General features: G+C 38.7%; 2 protein-coding genes across 3 annotated transcripts in view; both read left to right on the plus strand.

Annotated features, from left to right (window-relative positions):
* The window catches only part of HSF5 (heat shock transcription factor 5), a 49,902-nt gene extending 35,263 nt beyond the window's left edge, over positions 1-14,639 (plus strand). The window contains exons 6-7 of one of the 2 annotated variants that reach the window (XM_043483027.1): positions 12,365-12,431; positions 12,686-14,639. In XM_043483027.1, the coding sequence (XP_043338962.1) occupies positions 12,365-12,431; positions 12,686-12,818 (200 nt within the window). In that variant the 3' untranslated portion in view covers positions 12,819-14,639. Of the gene's footprint in view, positions 1-12,364 lie in introns of both variants that reach the window. The other variant, XM_043483028.1, reaches the window with a different exon arrangement.
* Positions 14,640-17,539: 2,900 nt separating this feature from the next.
* RNF43 (ring finger protein 43) overlaps positions 17,540-24,729 on the plus strand; it is a 65,398-nt gene continuing 58,208 nt past the window's right edge. Inside the window, exons 1-2 of the mRNA XM_043483029.1 lie at positions 17,540-18,107; positions 19,159-19,795. Of these exons, the coding sequence (XP_043338964.1) occupies positions 19,544-19,795 (252 nt within the window). The 5' untranslated portion in view covers positions 17,540-18,107; positions 19,159-19,543. The remainder of the gene's footprint in view (positions 18,108-19,158; positions 19,796-24,729) is intronic.

A 24,729-nucleotide genomic window follows, 5' to 3' on the forward strand; every position in this document is an offset into this window, starting at 1 on the left:
TCATTTTAATTCATGAGAGCTCTTAGTGTTCCTGGCAGCCCTGTAATAGTTCCCTAATCAGTACCTTCCCCGTTTTCCAAAGCCACTCTATCATATCTTCTCTGCTCCAACTTCCAACACAACTCCTCTCTTTTCATTCTCAGCTTTGACCTTGTTTCTTATTTTACTGAGAAAATAGAAGCAGCTAGAAGAGAACTTTCATATCTCTCCACCAACAAATCTATCAGTCTACCACTTGTGTAACTCTACACTTTGCCTTTCTTCCTTTTATAATGGGAAAAGGCCAGTCCTTCCATTTGTGTACAGAATCCCCTGTTGTGTACTCACAGACTTAGCCTTACTCTTCAATAATCACGTTTTACCTTTTATATTAGATAATTCCTATTAGCATACAACCATGCCATCACATAGGTTCTGTGTTAAAAGTAATTCCTCACACTTTCTCTTCATTCATATTTTCATCCAGCTACTACATTTTTTCTCTTCCCCCTAGAGAAAAGCTCCTTGAAAGCATATCCTTATCTCAACCAGATTTTCTAATTGGGTTTTCATTCCTGCTCCTCAGCTGAAACTGCTCTTATCAAAGTTTTCTGTTACTGCTGTGGTGCCAAATCCAGTGGCCTGCTCTCCGTACCCTGCACCTCAGCAGCACTGAACCAACAACCTCAACCTTCACTTGGCTTCTGGAATATCACCCTTTCCTGGGTTTTCTTCAGCTTCGCTGGCCACTCCGTAGTTTATATTACTAAATCTTTGTCTGCCCTCACTTTTAAATATTGATGAATCCCAGAGCTCAATTCTTGGACCTCTTTTCTTCTCTCTCTACTCAATTCCAGGTTATATCAACAAGTCTCATTGCTTTTATCGTCTTCATAGTGCTGACTCCTAAATTTACATCTTAAGTCTCAATCTTCTCTGAACTCCAAATGTGCATACCTCTTCGTTTGTATGTCCAGGAGTGTCCCAAATACACTGTAGCTCCTTTCCCCAGTTTTGCTTATTCCAGTAAATAGTACTTCTAGTTACCTCTAGTCAACCAAAAGTCTAGAGGTCTTCCTTGACTCTCTTCGCTCACATCCCATGCATCAGCAAATTCTATCAGCTCTATCTCAGTGTAGATCCAGAATCTGACCACTTACCACCTTTACATGCTGCCACCGTGGTCCAAGCTGCTGCATCTCTTGCCTAATCTTTCTTCTTCCACTGTGTGCTCCTACAATTTGATCCTCTTAAAATTATTTCCCTGCTTAAATTTTTCCAGTGGTTTTCTATCACATTTAGAAGAAAATCTAAAAATCCTTACTATGATTTTGGTAACTGCTCTGACTTTATCTCCTACCACCTTCCATCTCCCTCATCTGTTCCAGCCACAGTAGCCTCTTCAGTATTCTCTGAACACACCAAGCGTGGTCCTGCCTTCCCATTTGGTCTTCTCACTGCCTGAAATTTGTCTTTACCCAGGTATTCACATGGCTTTCTCATTACATTCAGTTCTCTACTCAAATGCCAGCTCATCGTAGGAACCTTCTTGACTATCCTGTCTGTAATAGGTACCCTATTCCCCATGTCCTGCCCTCCCTTGTGCATATTTTTTCCTATTCTTTATTTATTTATTTCTTTTTTCTTTATCTTTGTTTTTTTTCTATAGTGTTCATCACTACTTGACATTTTATATTATTTTTCTCTCCCTCTGAAGGTAAGTTCCATGAGGACAAGAATTTTGTTGTGTTCATCTCCAGCCCCTGCATGATTGCCTGTGGCATTCAATGTTTATGCACCATTAGATCTTATTCATATACTTAAAAGATCCTGGGGGAAAAAGTGATCTTTAAAAAAATTGTGGTAAAATACACAAAACAAAATTCAACATCTTAACTATTTTTTAAGTGGATAGTTCAGTGGCATTCAGTCCTTTCATACTGTTCTGCATCATCTCCATCATCCATCTCCAGAACTCTTTTCATTTTGTAAAACCGAAACTCTGCTTATAAACAATTCTTGTTTTTCTTCTCACCCGCCAGCACCTGGAAAACCTATCTTACTTTCTGTCTCTATGAACAATCTTTAATTAGCCACCAAAAGATAAGTTTTGAACATCTGAAAAGTCAGTCACCCCCATAGGTTGCTTTTAATGAGTACTTTTTAATAACTTCCCTAGGGTCAGTACAGTACTAGGGACCCTAGGGACACGAAAGTAATGTCCTCCGAAGTTCTGTTCTGCTGGAACTAAGAACTGCACATGTCTTACTAAAGGTGAACATTCTGTGTCTCGTTATTGTGCTCTGACAGTGAAAACTGAGATATGTTTGGTTGTGAGTTATTTTTTATAGCCGTTTCCTGCTTTCCTCTCCTTTTTGTCCCATCATTTCAAACTGATAAGAAAGTATACATTTTTAGGGAAAATTCACATAACATAAACACTTTAAAGTGAAAGGTTCTGTGTCATTTACGACATCCACAGTGTCGGTGCACTCTGTCTGGATCCAAGACTTTGCATCACTCCAAAAGAAAACCCCATTCATTAAGCAGCCGCTGTCTGTTCCCTCCTCCCCCAAGCCTGTGGCAACTGCCCATCTGTGTTCTGTCTCTATGGATTTACCTATTCTGGATATTTTGTATAAATGAAATCATAGGATATGTGACATTTTGTGTCTGTTAGGTTGGTACAAAAGTTATTGCAGTTTTGGACTATGAATTTTAAATCATTATAACTAGGCTCAGACACATCTTTGTTAATCAAAATAGGAACCATTATAATCAACACATTTTGGCCAATGAGGAATAAGATTGTTTATTCCTGGAGTGTAAAAATCCATGCTTCAGGATTCGACGAACTCTTGGAAAATATTTTCTACCACCTGCTGATTGTGGAAGTGTTATCTCTGCAAATGTTGTTGAGATGCTTGAAGTGGTAGTTGGTTGGCAAGAGGTCAGGTGAATATGGTGGATGAGGCAAAACTTTGTAGCCCCATTAATTTAACTTTGGAAGCGTTGGTTGTGCAACATGCGGTTGGGCATTGTCATGGAGAAGAATTGGGCCCTTTCTGTTGACCAGTGCCAGGTCAGCTGCAGGCATTGCCGTTTTCAGTGCATCTCATTGATTTGCCAAGCATGCTTCTCAGATGTAATGATTTCACTGGGATTCAGGAAGCTGTAGTGGAGCAGACCAGCAGCAGACCACCAAACAGTGACTATGACCCTTTTTTTGGTGCAAGCTTTGGGAAGTGCTTTGGAGCTTCTTCTTGGTCCAGATATTGAGCTGATCATTGCTATTGGTCGTAAAAATCCACTTTGCATCACACGTCATAATCCGATTGAAAAATGGTTCACTGTTGTCGGGTAGAATAAGAGAAGACGACACTTCAAAATGACAATTTTTTTGATTTTTGGTCAGCTCATGAGGCACCTACTTAGTGAACCTTTTCACTTTTCCAATGTGCTTCAAGTGCCAGATGACTGTAGAAGGGTCGACATTGATTTCTTTGGCAACTTCTCATATCGTTGTAAGAGGATCCACTTTGATGAAGGCTCTCAGTTGGTCGTTGTCAGCTTCCAATGGCCTGTCCACTATGCTCCTCAACTTCGAGGCACTCATCTCCTCTGCAGAACTTCTTGAACCACCACTGCACTGGATGTGTGTTAGCAGTTCCTGAGCCAAATGCATTGTTGAGATTGCAAGTTGTCTCTGCTGCTTTACTACCCATTTTGGATTCAAACAAAAAAATTGCTCAAACTTGTTTTTTGTCTAACATCATTTCTGTAATCTAAAATGAATATAAAATAAACAGCAAATAATGTCATTAGCAAAAAAACATAAAGTGAGAAATGTGCGTTAAAATGATGTATAATATAACCACATTTATTTAAGAATGTATCCCAATATCAAAAGGCAAGGTTCAGCAATGCAAAACCACAATTACTTTTGCACCAACCTAATAGTTTATTTTACTTAGCATGATGTCTTCAAGGTTCATCCACAAGGTAACATGTGTATCAGAACTTCATTCTTTCTTATGGCTAAACAATATTAATACATATATATGACAGTTTTTTATCCATTCATCTCCTGATGGGCGTTTGGGCTTTTTCTACTTTTTGCTTATTGAGAATAGTGCTGCTGTAAACATTGTGCATATATTTGAGTGTCTTCTCTCAGTCCTTTTGGGGATACACCTAGGAGTGAAATTGCTGGCTCATATGGTATTTCTGTGATCATATGGAATCAAGATTTCCGGGAGAAATATCAGTAACCTCAGATACGCAGATGACACCACCGTTATGGCAGAAAGTGAAGAAGAATTAAAGAGCATCTTGATGAAAGTGAAAGAGGAGAGTGAAAAAGCTGGCTTAAAACTCAGCATTCAAAAAATGAAGATCATGGTATCCGGTCCTATCACTTCTTGGCAAATAGATGGGGAAACAATGGAAACAGTGATAGACTTTATTTTCTTGGGTTCCAAAATCACTGCAGATGGTGATTTCAGTCATGAAATTAAAAGATGCTTGCTCCTTGGAAAAAAAGCTATGAACAACCTAGACAGCATATTAAAAAGCAGAGACATTACTTTGCCGACAAAGGTCTGTCTAGTCAAAGCTATGGTTTTTCCAGTAGTCATGTATGGATATGAGAGTTGGACAATAAAGAAAGCTGAGTGCCAAAAAATTGATGCTTTTGAACTGTGGTGTTGGAGAAGACTCTTGAGAGTCCCTTGAACTGCAAGGAGATCCAACCAGTCAATCCTAAAGAAAATCAATCCTGAATATTCATTGGAAGGACTGATGCTGAAGCCGAAACTCCAGTAGTTTGGCCACCTGATGCGAAGAACTGACTCATTGGAAAAGACCCTGATGCTGGGAAAGATTGAAGGCAGGAGGAGAAGGGGACAACAGAGGATCAGATGGTTGGATGACATCTCCGACTCGGTGGACATGAGTTTGAGTAAACTGTGAGAGTTGGTGATGGACAGGGAAGCCTGGTGTATTGCAGTCCTTGGGGTCACAAAGAGTCGGACACAGCTGAGCGACTGAACTGAACTGAATTGATGGTATTTCTATGTTTAACTATTGAGGAATTGCCAAACTATTTTCCATAATGGCTGAACCATTTTACATCCCCACCAGCAATGTACCAGAGTCCTCATTTCTCCACATCCTCCCTAACACTTGTTATTTTCCACTTTTTATCATCACTATAGTCATCTTAAGTAGATGTGGAATGGTATCTATCTTATTGTAGTTTTAATTCCATCTCCCTCATGATTGATGATGTTAAGCATCTTTTCATGTGCTTGTTGGCCATTTGTAGATCTTCTTTGGAGAGAAAGATATTTTTGACAACTAAATAATAATACTCCATTTGATGAAATATTCTCCTGTTTTGGTTAAATTTATCTGGATTAAAGCCCTAGTGTGTGCTGTTAGGGCAGCAGTCAGTAAACTAGCCTGTGGACCAAATCTAGCTCACTCCTTGTTTTTATATGGCCTGCAAGCTAAGCATGAAGCCTACTCTTGCGTCTCACTTCATTCTGCTGCTATAATAAAAATACCATAGACTAGATGGCTTATTCCCAGGTGGCTCAGTGGAAGAGAATCTACCTGTCGATGCAGGAGATGCAAGTTCAATCCCTGGGTTGGGAAGATCACCCGGAGTAGGAAAAGGCAACCGAGTCCAGAATTCTTGCCAGGAAAGTCCCATGAACAGAGGAACCTGGCGGGCTACAGGCCATGGGGTCGCAAGGAGTTGGACACGACTGAGCACACACACCAGGTGGCTTATAGATGACAGTTTGTGTGTGTGTTTTCTCAGTCTCAGAGGCTGGGGAGTCCAAGATCAAGGTGCCAGCAGATTCAGTGTCTGCTGAGAGTCTGCTTCCTGGCTCATAGACTGCCTTCTTGCTGTGTCCTCACGTGGCAGAAGGGGCAGAGGAGCTCTCTGGGTCTCTTTTATAAAGGACTCTAATCTCATTCATAAGAGTTCCACCATCAGAACTTAATCACCTCCCCAAAATCCTGCTTTCTAACACCATCACATTGGGGGTTAGGTTTTAATATCAATACAAGAATTTTGAGGAGATACAAACATTCAGTCTATTGCACCCTGCATTAGAAAGTCCTAATTCTTAGCTTCTAATTTTTTCACAGCCCTGATCACTGATGGCCAGAGAAGCCCTTAAGAGTCAAGAGGGGTCCTTGGTTTGTTCCTGTGTTTCAGCGTCCTCCAAAAAAGGAGTTAGTAGATACTTGTGGGGAACACTCAAAATGAACTGTAGTATTCAATTTAGTTCTCATAGATGACTTAAGTATTTTTTATTTCAATAGATATCAAATTCTAAGTTTAAAGTATTATTGATAGGAACTAAATGTAAAATTTCTAAAGTATCACTTAAATTTCAACTGTCAGTATCATTAAGAGTATCTTCCCTCAGTGAAGTTCCAGCTCTCACATTATTTATGGTAAAAATAAGAGAGTTTATTAAAATCATCTCTGAAGACTTCTTTGGCCCCAAATTCTGAAGTACTGTGATTCCAACATTAACTGTTAGGATGTCATTATGTTGCTTAGTAGCTCACTGAACTGTGGCATCCTATATCTCAGAACTTAATCAGTGCCCTTCTGTAACTACACCGTTTTGAAAATTTATCTTCTCACACTTTAAGATTTCTTTGACTTTTTTTTTTTTTCAAGTAAGAGACTTCAAGTTGATAAGGTATCCCGATTATACTGATTTCAGTAGATGTGCATTTTGTTAGAAGGAGGCTGTTAACCACAGTCATTGCCATGCTTTGTGTAGGCCTTTTGAACACGTGTTGACTTAAGAAAATACCATTCAGATTAAAAAAAAAAAATCAAAGAAAAAAAATCGGGTAGAGAAAATTAGACTCAATAGTGCTCGTCCAGTTTCTACAATGAAATTATTCTAAACCAAATACACCCAGATATTAGTCTTATTGTAGAAGCTACACTCTCTTATGTTCTGATAGGTTACTTTATAGTTAAGGGAAATTGGATGTTTAAGAGCAAAGTTCAGTCCATTCCTGAAGAAAGGACTCCTCATTTTCCTGCAGCTATTGCAGGATTCTGGATGAGATTTCATGAAGGTAATAGCCCCCAAACCCTAGAGAGTGCTGTTAGTAGGAATTTGCATTTCCAGGGAATTCCCTGGCAGTTCAGTGGTTAGGACTCTGTGCTTTCATTGTGGAGAGCCTGGGTACCATCCCTGGTTGGGGAACTAAAATCCTGTGAGGTGCAGTCAAAAAAAATTCCCAAGTGAGTAGATGCAATACTCCTGTTCTTGGAGGCCTTTTGGCCCTCAGATCAACTCAGCTGCTTTGATTCTTAAATATTTACTTCTCTGATGAGTATAGAAGGTTCTCTCCTGAATAAAGTCCTAGAACCCTTTGGTAGCATCAGACTAGTTTCTGTCTTTTTGCATTTTTATTGGTCTCTATGCTCTTAATTCCTTGATTGGCAGCTTTGTTAATGAAGGAAGCTCACTTTAATAAAATTATCAGGTTTAGATACTTGTTATTAGAAGCTATGTGCCAAACTGGGGACTTTGGAAGCCCCAAATTGGGGACTGTGTGCCAGCAAATTTGAAAAACTCCGCAGTGGCCACAGGACTGGAAAAGGTCAGTTTTCATTCCAGTCCCAAAGAAAGGCAATGACAAAGAATATTCAGACTACCGCACAATTGCGCTAATTTCACACACTAGCAAAGTAATGCTCAAAATTCTCCAAGCTAGGCTTCAATAGTATGTGAACTGAAAACTTCCAGATGTTCAAGCTGGATTTAGAAAAAGCAGAGGAACTAGAAATCAAATTGCCAACATCCATTGGATCATCAAAAAAGACAAGAGAATTCCAGAAAAACATCTGCTTCATTGACTACACTAAAGCTTTCGACTGTGTGGATCACAACCAACTGTGGAAAATTCTTGAAGAGATGGGAATACCAGACCACCTTACCTGCCTCCTGAAAAACCTGCATGCAGGTCAAGAAGCAGCAGTTAGAACTGGACATGGAACAATGGACTGCTTCCAAACTGGGAAAGGAGTACATCAAGGCTGTATGTTGTCACCCTGCTTGTTTAACTTATATGCAGAGTACATCATGCTCAATGCTGGGCTGGATGAAGCAGAGCTGGAATCAAGATTTCCGGGAGAAATATCAATAACCTCAGGTATGCAGATGACACCACTCTTATGGCAGAAAGCGAAGAAGAACTAAAGAGCCCCTGGTGAAGGTGAAAGAGGAGAGTGAAAAACTGGCTTAAAACTCAACGTTCAGAAAGCAAAGATCATGGCATCCAGTCCCATCACTTCACAGCAAAAAGATGCGGAAACAGTGGGAGACTTTTATTTTTTTGAACTCCAAAATCACTGCAGATGGTGATGCATTCATGAAATTAAAAGACACTTGCTCCTTAGAAGAAAAGCTATGACAGACCTAAACAGCACATTAAAAAGCAGAGACCTTACTTTGTCAACAAAGGTCCGTCTAGTCAAAGCTGTGGTTTTTCCAGTAGTCATGTATGGATGTGAGAGTTGGACCATAAAGAAGGCTGAGCACAGAAGAATTGATGCTTTTGAACTGTGGTGTTGGAGAAGACTCTTGAGAGTCCCTTGGACTGCAAGGAGATCAAACCAGTCAATCCTAAAGAAAATCAATCCTGAATATTCATTGGAAGAACTGATGCTGAAGCTCCAGTACTTTGGCCACCGGATTTGAAGAGCTGACTCATTAGAAAAGACCCTGATGCTGGGAAAGATTGAAGGTGGAAGGAGAAGGGGACAACAGAGGATGAGATGGTTGGATGGCAACACTGACTCAATGGACGTGAGTTTGAGCAAGCTCCTGGAGGTGGTGAAGGACAGGAAGCCTGGCATGCTGCAGTCCACGGGATCGCAGAGTCAGACATGACTGAGCAACTGGACAATAACAAATCCCAGTCATTAAGGCTAAGAGGGTTTGTTGCTCACACTACATAACTCATTCCGAGGCTATTATAGATTTTAAGATCTTATTTTGGGATATTGCCAGTTAACAGTGTTGTGATAGTTTCAGGTGGAAGGCAAAGGGACTCAGCCATACCTATACCTGTGCATGTATCCCTTCTCCCCCAAACTCCCCTCCCATCCAGGCTGACGTATAACAGTGAGCACAGTTCCCTGGGCTACACAGTAGGACCTTGCTGGTTTTCCACTGAGCTGTTGTTACTTTAAACATGCTTATCTGTGATGTGCTCTTGTTCATTATTTGGACCTATCAAAAGGATAAAGTCTTTAATTAAATAAATGACAGTTGTCCACTGAAAAAAAGAGGATTTGTTGTTCTTCTTCAGTCTACCTCCCCATAAGAGGTCTGTAGTTGTTTTATAGTCTTAACCCTTGTTTTATAGTCTTTACCTTTGTCGCCGATTCAGTGGACATGAACTTGGGCAAACTCCGGGAGACAGTGAGGGAGAGGGAGGCCTGGCATGTTGCAGTCCATGGGATCGCAAAGAGTTGGAAACAACTTGGCAACTGAACAACAACAACAATCTTTGTCATTATCAAGAATTCCTACTTTGCTTTCAAAATAGGGCTGCAGTTAGGTCTGTTCACATTCCAAAGTCTTATTTTAGTATTTTCTATTACCATATGGCCTGTCCTCCTTATTCTGATGTGGAGTTGAAGTGTTTAGAGAATGATCATACTTACATATTACTCATTCTGTATCCTTTGATCAGCTTTTAAAAATTCTGATGCCTAGGTTGCACTCTGTACCAGTGAAATCAGAATGTGTGGGAGTAGAAGCCCTAGATCTCAGTATTTTTTTTTAAAGGTCCCCAGGTGATTCCAGTGTGCAGCAAGATTTAGAAACCATTGGCTTTAGTAGTCATCTAGTGTAGAGGTTCTTTCAGTCATCTCTTTATTACTCAGGATTAATTAGATGACCATATAACTGCATTTCAGTTACTTGGAAAAAAAAAAGATGTTCTATAAATTAAGATATAACTAATCATTATCCCTGTTATTTAGACTGTAAAGAAGTCATTTTTGTGGTAAAATATATATAACATAAAATTTACCTTTTTAACCATTTTTAAGTGTACAATTCAGGGGCATTAAGTACATTCACATTATGTACTACCACCACCACCATCCATCTCCAGAACTTTTTGTCATCTTCCCAAACTGAAACTCCATATCCATTACATCCTTCCCTGCAGCCCCTGGCAACCACCATTCTACTTTTATTTCTATGAATTTGACTACTTCATATGAGTAGAATGGTACAATATTTGTCCTTTTGTGACTATTTCATGTTGTATATCATTCATGTTGAAGACTCATTCATGTAGCATGTGTCATAATTTCCTTCCTTTTTAAGGCTAAATAATACTCCGTTGTATATATCTACCACACGTTTTCCCATTCATCCATTGATGGACTCCTGGATTACCTTCATCTTTTGGCTATTGTAAATAATGCTGCCATGATCCGAGATATACAAGAAGCCCATTTTAAGTGATAAATTGATGTCTGTTCTTCTGCAAGATGCTTACTTGGATAAATTGCTTGTTCTTAATGCAGGAGACCTGGGTTTGAGCCCTGGGTTGGGAAAATCCCCTTGAGAAAGGAAGGGCTACCCACTCTAGTATTCTGGCCTGGAGAATTCCATGGAATGTAAAGTCCATGGGGTTGCAAAGAGTCGGACACAACTGAGTGACTTGCACTTACATTTTCTTTTTTTAACTAATTTTTTTTTGGCTGCAAGGCACAGCATGCACGGTCTTAGTTCCCCAACCAGGGATCGAACCGATGCCCCCTGCAGTGAAAGCGTGGAGCTCTAACCACCGGATTGCCAGCGAATTTCGAAATTGCTTGTTCTTTATGGATAGGTTGTACTCCTCTTCACCAGATGAGCTAGTACTTCTCTTTAGTAATTGATCTTCCTTTTACAAAAGAGGGCAAAAATTAAGTACTGTTCCAAATGCCCTCTAGATTTTCTCAAAGGTGGTGGTAGAATTATTGTCTCATCTCTCCTGCTCAGGGTGTTGATCAGTCCCACAGAAGTTGTGTTTTACAAATACCCTAACAGAAGTCTCTGTATGTCTAGTAGGAAATTAAGGATTCATTCTGTGTAGTTTAGTTTAATTCCAAAATGCTACTAGGACAAGACTGTAAGCTTACAAATCAACCTTAAAAAGGCTCCTAGGTCATGTTATTCTGAGTGAGTGAGTGAGTGAAAGTCACTCAGTCATGTCCGACTCTTTGCGACCCCACGGACTACAGTCCATGGAATTCTCCAGGTCAGAATACTGGAGTGGGTAGCCTTTCCTTTCTCCAGGGGATCTTCCCAACCCAGGGATCGAACCCAGGTTTCCCACATTGCAGGTGGATTCTTTACCAGCTGAGCCACCAGGGAAGCCATGTTATTCTAGAAGTTGTAAACTAATTAGATTGAATCTAAAAGCCACCTTTGTTCAGTTGCTTAGTTGTGTCCAACTCTTTGCGACCCTATGGACTGTAGTCTGCCAGGCTCCTCTGTCCATGGGATTCTCCAGGCACGAATACTGGAGTGGGTTGCTATTCATTTCTTCAAGGGATCTTCCTGACCCAGGGTTGGAACCCATGTCTCCTGCTGCTCCTGCATTGGCAGGCGGCTTTTTTTTACCACTGAGCCACCTGGGAAGCCCGGAATCCACATTAGTTACTGAGGCTGTTTAACTCTGTTTCTATACATGGCTTTAGCTTTTTTTGTTATAGAACCTAGTACCTGAGCTGAGAGTTCACTTTTTTACTTCTTCCCATTCTTACTGAACCCACTTTTTGTCTCTTGACCTCCTTGAAGGGTATACTTTATTTTTTTTACAGACAGTTCAGATAGACACTTTTATAAGCGAATCAGCTGCATTAGTCAATAGGTGGAAATCTTATGGAGGCAATCAACTTTGGAAAGGTAGTGTTTACTTATTTTAACATTGTTGTTTGTAAGGCATTACTTCATAATCCTGGAACCTATTTTTATAACACTGAAGAAATGAATTTTCATATGTGTGTTTATTGTACTTTGATCTTTCTGACACTTTTTCTTAATTTATACTTATAATGAAAGTCAGTTGAAATGAAAAAAGGCTTAGTGACATCACTAAAAGGAGAGACATTTTAAACTTTGCTAGTCTCTTTGGGTTAATGACTGAGCTGCATCTGTGCTTTAAGAGGTACAGAAATGCCCTAAAAATTGAGAATCTGATGAGATAATGTAATTTTAGAGCCCATTCTACAGGTGAAACATAGCAGCTTGTTCTTGTTGAAAGGCTTGTGTCCGAACTCTACAGTTTGAGAACCAGAGTAAACAAACCTTGTTTTTCTTTCTAGATCTTCATCTGCTGGTGGATGTTGCCTGCAAGCAGGAACACTTTCCAAAGGAGGAAGAATTAAAAGAGTGAGGAATGGATGACAAATGTGACATCGTGCACTAGCTGTAGCTGGAGGCAGGCTAGCCTTGCACGTGACACACTGTTGGGGTTTTTTCAGTTCTGTTAAGGAAAAGAAAAGTATTTTTGTTTTGTTAATTGAGAATTTTGTTAGTTGAGAATTGGGAATTTGGTATTTACTACAGCTGTTCAGTTCAGATGGTTTACCTTGACAAACTACAAAACATCTAGCAGTCTTCTTTTTTGTTTGTTTGCTGCTCAGATTCCTTTCAAATGAAAAGTCCTGGCCTTCTGTTACCGTCAAGAAGCATCTAAAAACAGCTGCGTGTATGGTCCCGGAGAATACTCTGTGTGTGGGTGTGCCGATTTGTCGTCTTGCCACTTTGAAACAGTAGTCAGTACAGCTCCACTGGGGAGTTCAGTCTTCTGTTTCAAGTCGCAGTGTGATCCTTTTAGAGAAGATTGTGAGAAACGAAGACATGTGAGGTCACCAAGATCACAGATCTAAATGGGTCAGGAGTTCCAGGGAAGAAACTCTGGGAGAAGAGTTAATTGTCTAAATGATTAACCAGGAAATTCTCTGACTTCCTAACCCAGCGTTCTGTTTCAAGAGCAAGGCATCCGGACTTGGACCATCCATCATACTTAACAGTCCCTTATTCTTTTGTATTAATGGGAACATTCTTCTATTTTCATATCTTTCTTTAATTTTAATGATACAGTATCATAAATGGTAAGAAGGTTTTGTTAATGTATCACTTGTTTAATATATCTTCTAAAGAAAAGTATTTTAACTTGTTTAATATAATTGTATTTATAAATGCTGGTAGATTTAAAGTTTTAAAGCTTTATATTTTTATTAATATTGTGGGTAGAAGGATAAAGGATGCCTGTGTAATATTTTTATTTTGAAAGGGAAATGTACAATGTGTGAGCAAAACCATTCAGAGATTTAACACAGTGTTTATACTTACAGTCAGTAAGTATAAATTCTCAGCTGTAAAAGATACTGTGTGCAGATTTTGGGACTAACTGATTAGTAGTCACCTAACAGAAGCTATACCTTTAACAGTTTATGTATGCTTTAATTCTGAGAGAAGTTTGGATAGTGGGATAGACTAACATTTTTATCTCATCCCCTCTTTAGGATCCTAAATTCGAATAGTAGAATTGTGAAACTGGTTTTTAGGAGAGGTATCTTGGATATCCAGTTTCTGTGGTTGATCCCTCACTTGCTCATCCAATGACAGCAAGAAGCTTTCTGATTTTAAAGTCTTCTCAATTGACTAGACTTTCTTATTGGATTCTGCCTCAGTTTTCCTTATAAGCACTGCAGAAACAAAAGGGAAGCCTAGGAATATGAAACTAGTGAGAAAGGAAAGGCACATGGTGATATGTGACATAAATACTCTTCCAGCCATGGTGGGTGTAACAATTCATTTCTTAAATTGCGTTGTGCCTTCCCAATGATGTCAAACCCTAGAAGTATTACAGAGATAGTAGTATTTTAGAAAAGGATGAGCTCTGTTTTGGTCTGCAGTGACTCAGTTTAGATATGAAAATAGGTTCTGAAAAGTGACCTCTTTGTTCCATCTGATTAGACTAGTCCATGTCCATGTGATGAACATTTATTCATCTTTATCAGCAAGGTTTAAAAGATGAATGGATTATCAAGACTCCTACATCTTTTGGTCAGACTATATTTTGGTAGAGTATGTGAAGAGGAGACCCAGTTTCTAAATGAAGGAACTTTGCCTTTTCTCTGTCATGTTGAAAAAGCTGATAAGTACAATATCACTAAGTAAGTGATATTCCTTCCCTTAACTATTCCTTTCTTGGCTTCCTATTTGTTGAAAGAGATAATATCTTTTGAGGAATGTGTGTCAAGCAGGAACCTTGACATGGATTTGGTTTCAGTTGTTTTAAGGCTTAATTAATGAAATGCCTTTATCAGCTTTCCAAACTTTTTTTTATATATTGATACAACAGACCGGGGAGCTGGATCTCCTGCTATACTCACATGTTTGCTACCCATCAGCTAAAGCTATCATTACTGTCTTGGAAAAGTGGCAAAAGATAACATAAAATCTTTGTGTAAATTAGTCAGTAGGGTCTGATACATGCTAACAAGGTTCCTGACTAGCACCTCAGTATTTCAGCACCTTAAACACAATAAATTTCAATCAGTCAACAATAAAGTGAGTGTTTCAACTAGACTTGTTGTCTTGCTTGTTTTTACTATTGAATTGGTGATCAATAGAAACCTCATTCATCATGACTGGTAATCATATTAGTAAAGTTCAAAAGGAAATGTGCTCTGTTTTTCAAAGAATCTAACTTAAAAAAGTCCTTAGTTTTCTTCATTTACACTTGAATAGAGATTGAATCCTTAAAATGCCATTGAGGATAAGGACAGTTCTTAGACATGCTTATAGAAACCTAGGTTTGGGGAAAGAACCAAAGTCTTCAGTAACTTTAGTCAGTGCAGATGTGAAGGTAGATCCTGAAGGGTGATCTGTCTCATGTGGAAGGTTGGTAGTAGGTGTCAGTGTGGGCCCTTCATTACCGCAGTGATGCCATTTGTATGCCATCTCTGTGGAAGTTAAAATCGCCCAGGGTTGACTCCAAAACTTTGAAGCCAGAGAATAATTTCTCTTGCTTATCAATTCTGCTGACTTTTCTTGTCAATACTGTGTAAATAAGCACAATATATCAGTGAACTAAGCCCTATAGAGCTGTTTGGTTTGATCCCAAGTAGCTCAAGGTACCCAGCCTCATGATACCTATTATTGTCATTCTCAGATCTCAGGGTTTCCTCAAGAGAGAGCAACCACATCTGTATTTTTTTCCTTTCAACTAAGTATCCATATTAAGCCTTTTAGGTTGGGTATCTTAATTCCTTTGCAAGTTTTAAGCAGGAATAGGTGAGGCCAAATCAATCAGTAGGTTACTGTTTGTTTAAAGGTGTTTTTGCATATATCAGATATATAATAATGTATATTTAAAATTTGTTATACTTTTATATGGAATACATAAAAACATAAAATCATAGCAGACTTTTAAAAAATTCTCTCCAGAAGAATTAGATCTATTCCTGTCCTTTAGGAAAGGAGCTATAAAAGGTCTATATTTGCATTATGTTCTTATGGTCCAACCAATAAAGAAAAAGTGCTGAATTAAGAATTTACTTTAGAATTTACCTCTCAGCTTTAGGTGTTATTAGGCCTAAAATGCCAAAACTATCCCCATAAACCCTCTTTAAAAATTTATTAAATTTTTAATTGAAATATAATTGAATTACAATGTGCTAGTTTCAGCGTGCAACAAACTGACTCAGACACACACACATATATATATATACACACACACCCATTTTTCTTCAGATTCTTTTCTATTATAGTTTATTCCAAGATACAGGCCTTTGTTGTTTGTTTTACACACAGTCGTCGTGTCTGCTGAGCCCAGACTCCCTGATTCACTCCCCGCCACCTCTTTCCCCTTTGGTGACCGTAAGTTTGTTTTCCATGTCTGTGAGTCTCTTTCTGTTTTATAAGTTAAGTTCATTTGTGTCATACTGTAGATTCCACATATGAGTGATATCATCTGATATTTGTCTTTGGCTTGCTTCACTTAGTATGATAATCTCTAGGTCCATCTATGTTGCTGTAAATGGCATTATTTCATTCTTTTTTATTGGCTGAGTACTGTTCCATTGTATAAATGTACCACATCTTCTTTATCCATTTATCTGTTAATGGACATTTAGGTTGCTTCCATGCCTTGGCTATTGTAAATGGAGCTGTTGTGAACATTGGGGTAAATGTATCTTTTCAAATTAGACTGTAAACCCTCTTTAGGGATAAAATTCTCAAGGTGACTAGGTCACGCATACCTTTTGCCTTCAGAGGCATTAAGTCATTTAATCTTCACAACAAATTTACAATGCAATTATTCTCCACATTTTACAGGTGATCAATTTGCACAATTCTTTTGTACAAGTTAGAAATTGTCTTAAATTTTATGTGCTTCTTGCCACAATTTAAAATGTGCTTTTTACCACAATAAGCATGTAGCATAAATCTTAACCTTTTTTAAGTGTAATGTTAATCATATTCACATCATTGTTCATTTGTACAATTTGGAAAGATTATTGGCCTCAGGTTAAAAATAAAATGTCTGGCCACAGTCAAATACAATCTGGTCATTTTGAAAACTCAAATTTTAGAAACATACATCAAAAACTTTTGCATTCTTTCTAAAGACAATGTTACTAGAAGGGTTATTCACAAATGTGGTAAAAGTTACTAGAAGGATTATTTTTCACAAATGTGGTAATTAACCAAAAATTAGTTTTCTTTTTGCCTACACTCTTATTAAGCATATATATTTACCCCTTTACTTGTATTTATGATATAGACTTACTTTCAGTCTCACATTGAAGGCCCAGGTCTGATCCACAGTATTATTTCACATCCCAGGGATGTAAGAAGAAAAGAACAGATTCCAGCCCTCTGACATCACCTAACGTAAAAGCTTGGTACAGGCACAGTTTAGAAAAGAGCTACTGAATTTAAATTTGCAAGAGCTGAAGAAAAACTGCATAAAATGGACAGAATCCTTGCCAGGGTAGCTGACTTAAGACAGCAATAAATCAGTGAGATCTACAGCAGAGGATCACATTATTCTGGCTTTGTGGCCTTTATAGACACTGAAACCCGGAAGAGCAGAAATCCCTTTGAACTTACATTTGCATTATTTGTCCATTATTTTATCTTCTGGGTTTCCTTTTTTTTTTTTTTTTGGTCTTTATTTCCTCATCCCGCCATCCCTCTCTCCTGGGTGCAGAATCTGCTTACCTATCTGTTCATGTGGCCTTGATTTACGTGTGGGAGCTTGCTTACTCAGAGAAAGGTACTGAGGACTGGACTGGGTGCAGTTTGGCCATGGCACAATAGAGGGAGTTGGGGAGCCGAGAGAAGGGCGAACTCAGGAACGTGTCTGGGGAAGTGTGCGCGCACCGTGCCCCAGGCAGCCAGGAGGAGGGGGCGGGACGGGGCGGCTGCCTCTGGCTGCTCCACCCTCACTTTGTGTCAGCAGGTAGAGAGCGTGATTGCAGTCCCAGGGGAGGGAGTCCGAGCTAGAACACCAATTACAAACCACAGGCTTCCTCCTCTAGGGAGCTGATCCAGAATTGTCTTTCTGGAAGGGAAGCACTCGAATCCCTCCGAACTTTCCAAGTTCCATGATTCAGAGACCTTGCCTTCTCCCTTTGGGATTGTCTGTGTTCCTGGTAGTGAATTGTTGCTGGTGTATTTGCTTCTTTGCTCTTTCAAGATCTCATCATTTTTATATGCGGTTTGGGGAGAAAAAGGACTTTTGTTAGAAAGGAGATTTCAGAAATGGTTTTGGATCCTCTCTAAGTGTTTTTAGAGTTCTTGGGGACAGTAGCTCTAACCTTGGAGTAAGTTTCTGCCTTTGACCTGCATGGATTATTTTTTCAGGCTGCGGAATTTCTCGGCTCCTACCTGCAGTGTGGGGCACTTGGTTTGGTTGCAGAGTAAGAAGGTGGAAGAATGAACTGTACTTGGTTAAGCAGTTGAAACCTTTTCTTGAGCAGGATCTATAAAAGCATAATTGAATTTGTTTCACCCCCGTGGATTCCAGTGGGCCCGACAGCACAACAGGTTTGCAGATTTCTTTTGAAATTCTTTTTTTTTTCTCCCTTTGCCTCAGCGAAAGAAAAGAATCTATATAACAGGTTCATATTCAATTGTTTGGCTTTTCAGCACTTATTCTGAAGACTTAATAAGATTTTTTAATTTGACCTCTGAACACAGTGGGCTTTGTGATTGAAGGGCTTTTATATTTGCTTAAGGGTGCACATTTTGAAATCTTAGAATAAGATTTTGTTTGTACAAAGACCCAAATTCTCAAGTGTGCCTAGAAATAGCACAAACCTACTCTACTCAGGATTATTTTTACTTTTTCAGGGCATTCTACTTAGAGCCTGTAGGCTAATCACCTCCTTACTCCCCCTATCTTTTATTCCCCACCCCCTCAAGGAATTTGAAAACGTGTTAGGAATAGTCCTTTGTTTTACTATGAACCCAGAAAATTACAGATTATAAGATCTGGATAATAAAGTAGTTTCCAAAAGCATCTCATGGGAAATCACAGTGCTTGGCATTCTCAAGTAGGGGAATAAAAGGTGGAATCCCTAAGATAGAAAGGAAAATAAAGATAGAAATATGAATTTCTACTGGAAAAGATAATTGGAAAGCCAACCTTTTCAAATATTCTTCTAATTATGAAAGTTAGAAAAGATTGTGACGCTCAGATTTATCCTGTGAATATGTGAAGACATAATTAGCACCTAACTTAACGGCAAATCTAGGTAGAAAATTTAAAACTCATAGTATATTTAAGTTCATGAAAAGTGTTATAGGTTCAGTGGGCCTGGAACTTTGACTACACTGAAATACGGTTTAATGCTGAAACTTTTATGAATATGTGTAGCATCTTTGGCCATCTCTCAAGGTGTGGTCTGAAATATTGTTCCCTCTCCTTCCCCTTAAAAAAAAAGCTCTGTGATTTTTAGTCTTTTTCCATTGACAAGTTTTGTAACTTCCAAGGGCCACCTCTTCATTTTCCGAGCTGGAGTTTTTCACTCTCATCTTTGATGCATGGCCTTAGTCGTTTACTTTGCCTTGTTTTGTTCATTAACATTGGGTTTAGTGGCTCAAGAAGTTGTTGCATATGCAAGACCAGCACCAGGTGATCTGACATAATAAAAATTCAGGATGTGACATTCAACCTCAAGCAACATTGAAAATTCCAAAGAGAAGTGCGATATCTTTACTAATCATAGTGAAGATGGGAGAAAATGACATACTTGAAGCAGAAGTAGGCTGACAATAACCTTCTTCCCTGCTTGAGCAGGAATACCACCTGTCCTTGGGAATATACTTTAGAGAAAGGAAGGGCCAAAACTACGACTCGGCTTTCTGAAACTGAAGCAGAAATTTCTTTTCCTCCGTTTGTCTGGATTTGAGAACCTGCGTTTGGTCTTAGCTAGTGGAAGCAGTATGTATGGCCGAAGTGCATCGCTGCAGCTGGTAGCATGAGTGGCGGCCACCAGCTACAGCTGGCTGCCCTCTGGCCCTGGCTGCTGATGGCTACCCTGCAGGCAGGCTTTGGACGCACGGGACTGGTACTGGCAGCAGCGGTGGAGTCTGAAAGATCAGCTGAGCAGAAGGCTATTATCAGAGTGATCCCCTTGAAAATGGACCCCACAGGGAAACTGAATCTCACTTTGGAAGGCGTGTTTGCTGGTGTTGCTGAAATAACTCCAGCAGAAGGAAAATTAATGCAGGTAAGGATGACTTTTATTATTTTTCACTTTCCATCTGTTTGAAATATACCTTCCTTCTTTTGTCTCCCAAATGGAATTCCACAGAAGGGTTCTGTGGCTTTCTATTTGTTTCATCTTGTTAAACATGTTACTTATTGACATTCTAAAGCAAATTCTGAGTTTATACTCGAGAAGAAACATAAATGCTGTATTTTATAAGATCATCTGCTTATTTTTAACTCTGGTATTGCACTGCATTACATAATAAGACCTTTCTTTGCAAGTGATATATTCTGGACACTTTTTTTAAATAGATGAAATATGTGGGCTTATATTTAATTAACCCAAAGAGTGTACTTATATCCTGTTTTAGATTTGAGGTGACCACGAAGGAGGTTGATTTTGATGGTCAGCAGCACCCTGAGGTTCTAGAATGCCTGTGGAGCATATTTGATCGCTGTGTCACTTTTAAAATCCAGTCAAGCTTGAATGCTATGGTTGGCTTTATACCGTGTGTGGCACCCTATTGCTAAGCCCAAAATGGAGAGGATTGGATTACAAAATGGACACAAGGTGTAAACCTGCCTCCTGATCACTTTGGACTTGTCTACACTTTATTATTTTCAAAAATTTTAAATTTAACATCTGTTTTTTATTGACCCACAGAGTGTTTCAGACACAGTTTCTTAGGCTTTGCGGTTGTGAATTTTGCCTATAACTCATTCATAGCCTACTCTTATATGTGCTTAATTTATGAACTGACTGAGGCCATAGCATTTCATAGATGAATTGCTCATACCCGCCCCCCACCCTGCAAAGGTAGAGCCTGGGGGGCTCTGCCTTTTTAATGTGGCATTCTAGTATCTTATTCTATAAAATTATATTACTTGTTGATTAAAATTCATTTTATCAAAGGACATTTCTTGCTGTAGCTCTCAGTCACAGGTGAAAATGTTGTTAAATATGATTCATCTTAGCATCCAAGCTCAGATTTTTATTGCATGATATGAACGGAACCAAAATATTGTATTAATTTAAATTTTGGTCCACTCAAAGGAAAAAGATGAGAAAATTTAACAAATTACAGAACTCTCTTTGCCCAACATGGAGTTTTATGTATATCACTTAGTGGCGCTTCATGATCACTTCTTAGGCAATATTTTGAAGCTGGGATAAGTGAAATGGAAGAAGAATTGGGTGAAAAGGAGGGCTCTGTTATTTAGAAAAATAGACAGGCAAAAAGAATATATCTGGAAAAAATAGTGTAAGAATTTTTGGAAAAGAGTATGTTTAATTTGAACTTTTAGGACAGACTTAGGAATATTTAAAAGTTGAAACCATAAATCATTTTGAATACAATTAGAAAGGAAACTTCCTTCCTGACTTTGCCTGGTCAATACCTTGAAGCATGAGGTATGTACCCCATTTTAATTTCTTGCCCTAAGTAATTTCAGTATGGAATCGTATTCTGGTAGCTCTGAGGCCTTGGAAGCTGTACTAAAGCTTTGTGCCTTATTAATGTCCTGTGGCAGCATGTTCAATGGGTTAATTATATGCTGCGTTAAATAGTGTCCTCTTTTATTTTAAATTTTTTGTCTTCTATTATAAACATCTCTATGTAAAGTTTCTGTGTATTCATAAAGGAAAAGGTATGTAAGAGATGTTAGCTGGCATTCTCTCTGCGATTTATTACTTTGTCAATCTTTATCATATCTTCTCCTATTTTAACCTTTTTCTCATGCTGGTAGGTATTGCTTAATCCTTTTTTTCCACCTATTAACTTTGAGTCTATCACTGTCTTAAGTATTGATTCTTCACTTTGTGAAGAGGGAATTTCATTGTTATTTAGCAAGACCTTTCCAGGCTTTCCAGTGGCTAGTTTGCGTCATTGGCAATTTTCAGTCTTTCCTTCACCTTTTCTCTCCATGCAAGCCTCTTCTATGTCAGGGTCAGTAATGAATTTGTATACTAGCTTAGTATTAACCTCTGGAGATTTTCAGTATTGGTCCTGGTTTATTGTCTATTAATCAAGTTTTAATCCACAATAATTACTAAATTTTCTTAATAATCTCTATGAGAGACTTAAAAAAAAAAAACTTTTGAATGAGATGCATCAGTTCTTTTTTATCCACTATTTGATTAACTCTTTCAAAGAAGTCTAGCGTGTTAGGGACACATGGTGTACACTTCTAGAATCCATGCTGTTTGTTCCTTATCAGATTAAACTGCAACGCAGGTTTACTCAACTGTGGTTAACCAGGCCTTCCACTCAGCTCAAGTTCTGTTTAAATGTCCTAGAGCTCTGCTTTGCTGCACTTTAGCTTTCTTGGTGGATATCTGTCCCCCCGGTGTCACAAATCCAAAGACAGTTTTCTCTGTTGGCGTTGCAGAATTTTGGATAATTCTATGTGTCCTTCTACCTATGAATTATTCTAGCTGCCTGTTAAGCTTGATTATCTTCAAAGATACAGTTAAGTCTTTGTAAAATTGGGCATGCTATGCATCAGGAAATGTGAAGTTATGAGGACAATGATTTAAAAAAATAATAATGACCGAGTTATTGTGGTTTCTGTAATTTTCAGAAGTTTCATAAAATCTGACATGTCTTTACATTTTGTTCAGTTATTTCAGTGTATGTACTATTTCATAAGGACCAAATTAACTGGATTTTCATTTGTATTACAATTTGGATTTTCCTTAAACAAAGAGAAACATCCTGTGACAGTGTGCCCCAAATATTATTATTCTCTTTAATAATAAAATAGACCATAGAACTTTCTCCGAAAATAATGTTGTTTGTCTCAGCTTCATCTGATGACTATATATACAAGACCAGGTCTTGGTGAATTTTTGCCCTGATTCTTTTTCCTCCGTTTTCTCTTTACCAAGAGTTATATCCATTGTATAGTATATGTTTAGAGTCTTAAATATAATATTCTCTTTAAAGTACTATAATAAAGTCAAAATAAAAGAGGAAATGTTGCCTTGGCCATATTTCTTCCATTTCTCAAACTGTCTCTTCTCCGTTTCAAAACTCCCCATCTTAGTCTTGACCAAATTATATTGTTTTCCTTCCTATTTGGCCCAAGAACCGCTTCTCTGCACAACCGTATTATTTCAAATCCCTGTGAGGGTTTGCCATTGTCTTTAAAGTGTCTACTTCTTAGGTTTCCTCTACATTTGCCAAAATCCTGTCTCTCCCTCTTTTCTGATTTCCTGCTACTTTTTAAATCTGTTTCCCATTTAATGTTTATGTTTAGGATAACCTTCTACCACTCTTCTATCTCAGTATTTCCCTAACTAGCCATCAAAAATCCAGGTCCAAAAAAATTTTTTTTATAATTATGAGTATTGATGGATGTTAACTAAGTTTATTGTGGTGATCATTTCACAGTATATACCTAAAAATAATACAGTGTTATATATCAATTATATCTCAGAAAGAAAAAACAGAATGTGGGGGATACACACACACAAAAATTCATGTTAAGGAAACTAATTACTTGGCAGTGTGATAGACACTGGTAGCGCTTACACTATTATTATTATTGTTTTGACCATTCTTTCAAATATACTCTTTTTTTCCTCCTGGTTTATACAACTGTAGAGGGAAAATCAGCTGTAGCTTATGCACTGTCTCATTATCCAGCTTTCTGGTTTGTTAACCTCTTATCAACATTTGTTTATATTATTTCTTAGTGATATTGTTGCTACCACTTCTAAAAATGATTACAGTCCTGTTTTCTTTCTCAATTCTTGCTCTTTATTAATAAACGTTACTTAGAGGGACAACCCAAAATTCATTTTCCTTCTCTTCAAAGCAGAAGCCCAAGAGGATTTGAGTGTAGCGCAGGAGAGGTCACTGATTCTTTAAACATCACATTCTTCCTGCTCAGCTGGTTGTCCTGGATTTTCTTAGACTCCAGGTTAAAGTTATGATCAAGATTAGAATGTGTTGCCCTGGGGCTTCAGACCTGCTATGGAAGCTGTGGCAGGGCAGTGTTTGGCCAGCAGCAGGGAGCACCTCCTGGACAAATTCCCCCTCGCACGGTGTCTCTGCTTGCCCCTTCACTTACCTATTAGTCAGCTCATAGTTATCCTATCTTGGCATTCTCACTTTATTTGTAGTCAGGGTCTGAAGTGAACGCTTTGGGGAGGAGGAGAAAACTTCAAAGTTTAGTAAGTTTTGGCCAAAGCCAGAGAGACACTGCTATATGGCAAACTTGCAGTTGACAAAGTGATTAAACTGTAACTAAAGGGACTTGACTTTTAGCTCCAACCCTGCCACTCAGTTGGGTGACAAAATAGCCTTTTCCCTTTCTTGGCTTTATTTATTTATTTATTTTTCTTTCTAGGCTTTAGATTTGCATCTATATAACTGAACCTGGGCCGTGCACTTTACGTGTATCAGCTCCCTGAATCTTCATTATACCTTCAAGAGAGAAATACAGTCCTTTTTTTAGAGATTAGGGCAGATGTTTTTTAATTGTGTTTTTAACTGAAGTGGAGTTAATGTACAATATTATATAAGTTACAGGGCTTCCCTCGTAGCTCAGTTGGTAAAGAGTCTACCTGCAATGCAGGAGACCCGGGTTCGAGTCCTGGGTCAGGAAGATCCCCTGGAGAAGGAAATGGCAACCCACCCCTGTATTCTGACCTGGAGAATCCCATGAACAGAGGAGCCTGGCAGGCTACAGTCCATGGGGTCTCAAGAGTTGGACACGACTGAGCACACACAGGACAGCATATAAGTTACGAATATACAATGTAGTGATTCACAGTTACTGAAGGTATAACTCCATTTATAGTTATGATCAAATATTGGCTATATTCCCTGCGTTGTACAATCTATCCTTGTAGCTTCTTTTATATGGAGTAGTTGGTACCTCCTACTCGCCTGTATTGCCGCTCCTCCTCCCTCCCCCCACTGGGAGAGGCACTAGTTTGTTCTCTGT

This window comes from Cervus canadensis, chromosome 1 (assembly GCF_019320065.1).
Source record: "Cervus canadensis isolate Bull #8, Minnesota chromosome 1, ASM1932006v1, whole genome shotgun sequence".
Lineage (NCBI taxonomy): Eukaryota > Metazoa > Chordata > Mammalia > Artiodactyla > Cervidae > Cervus > Cervus canadensis.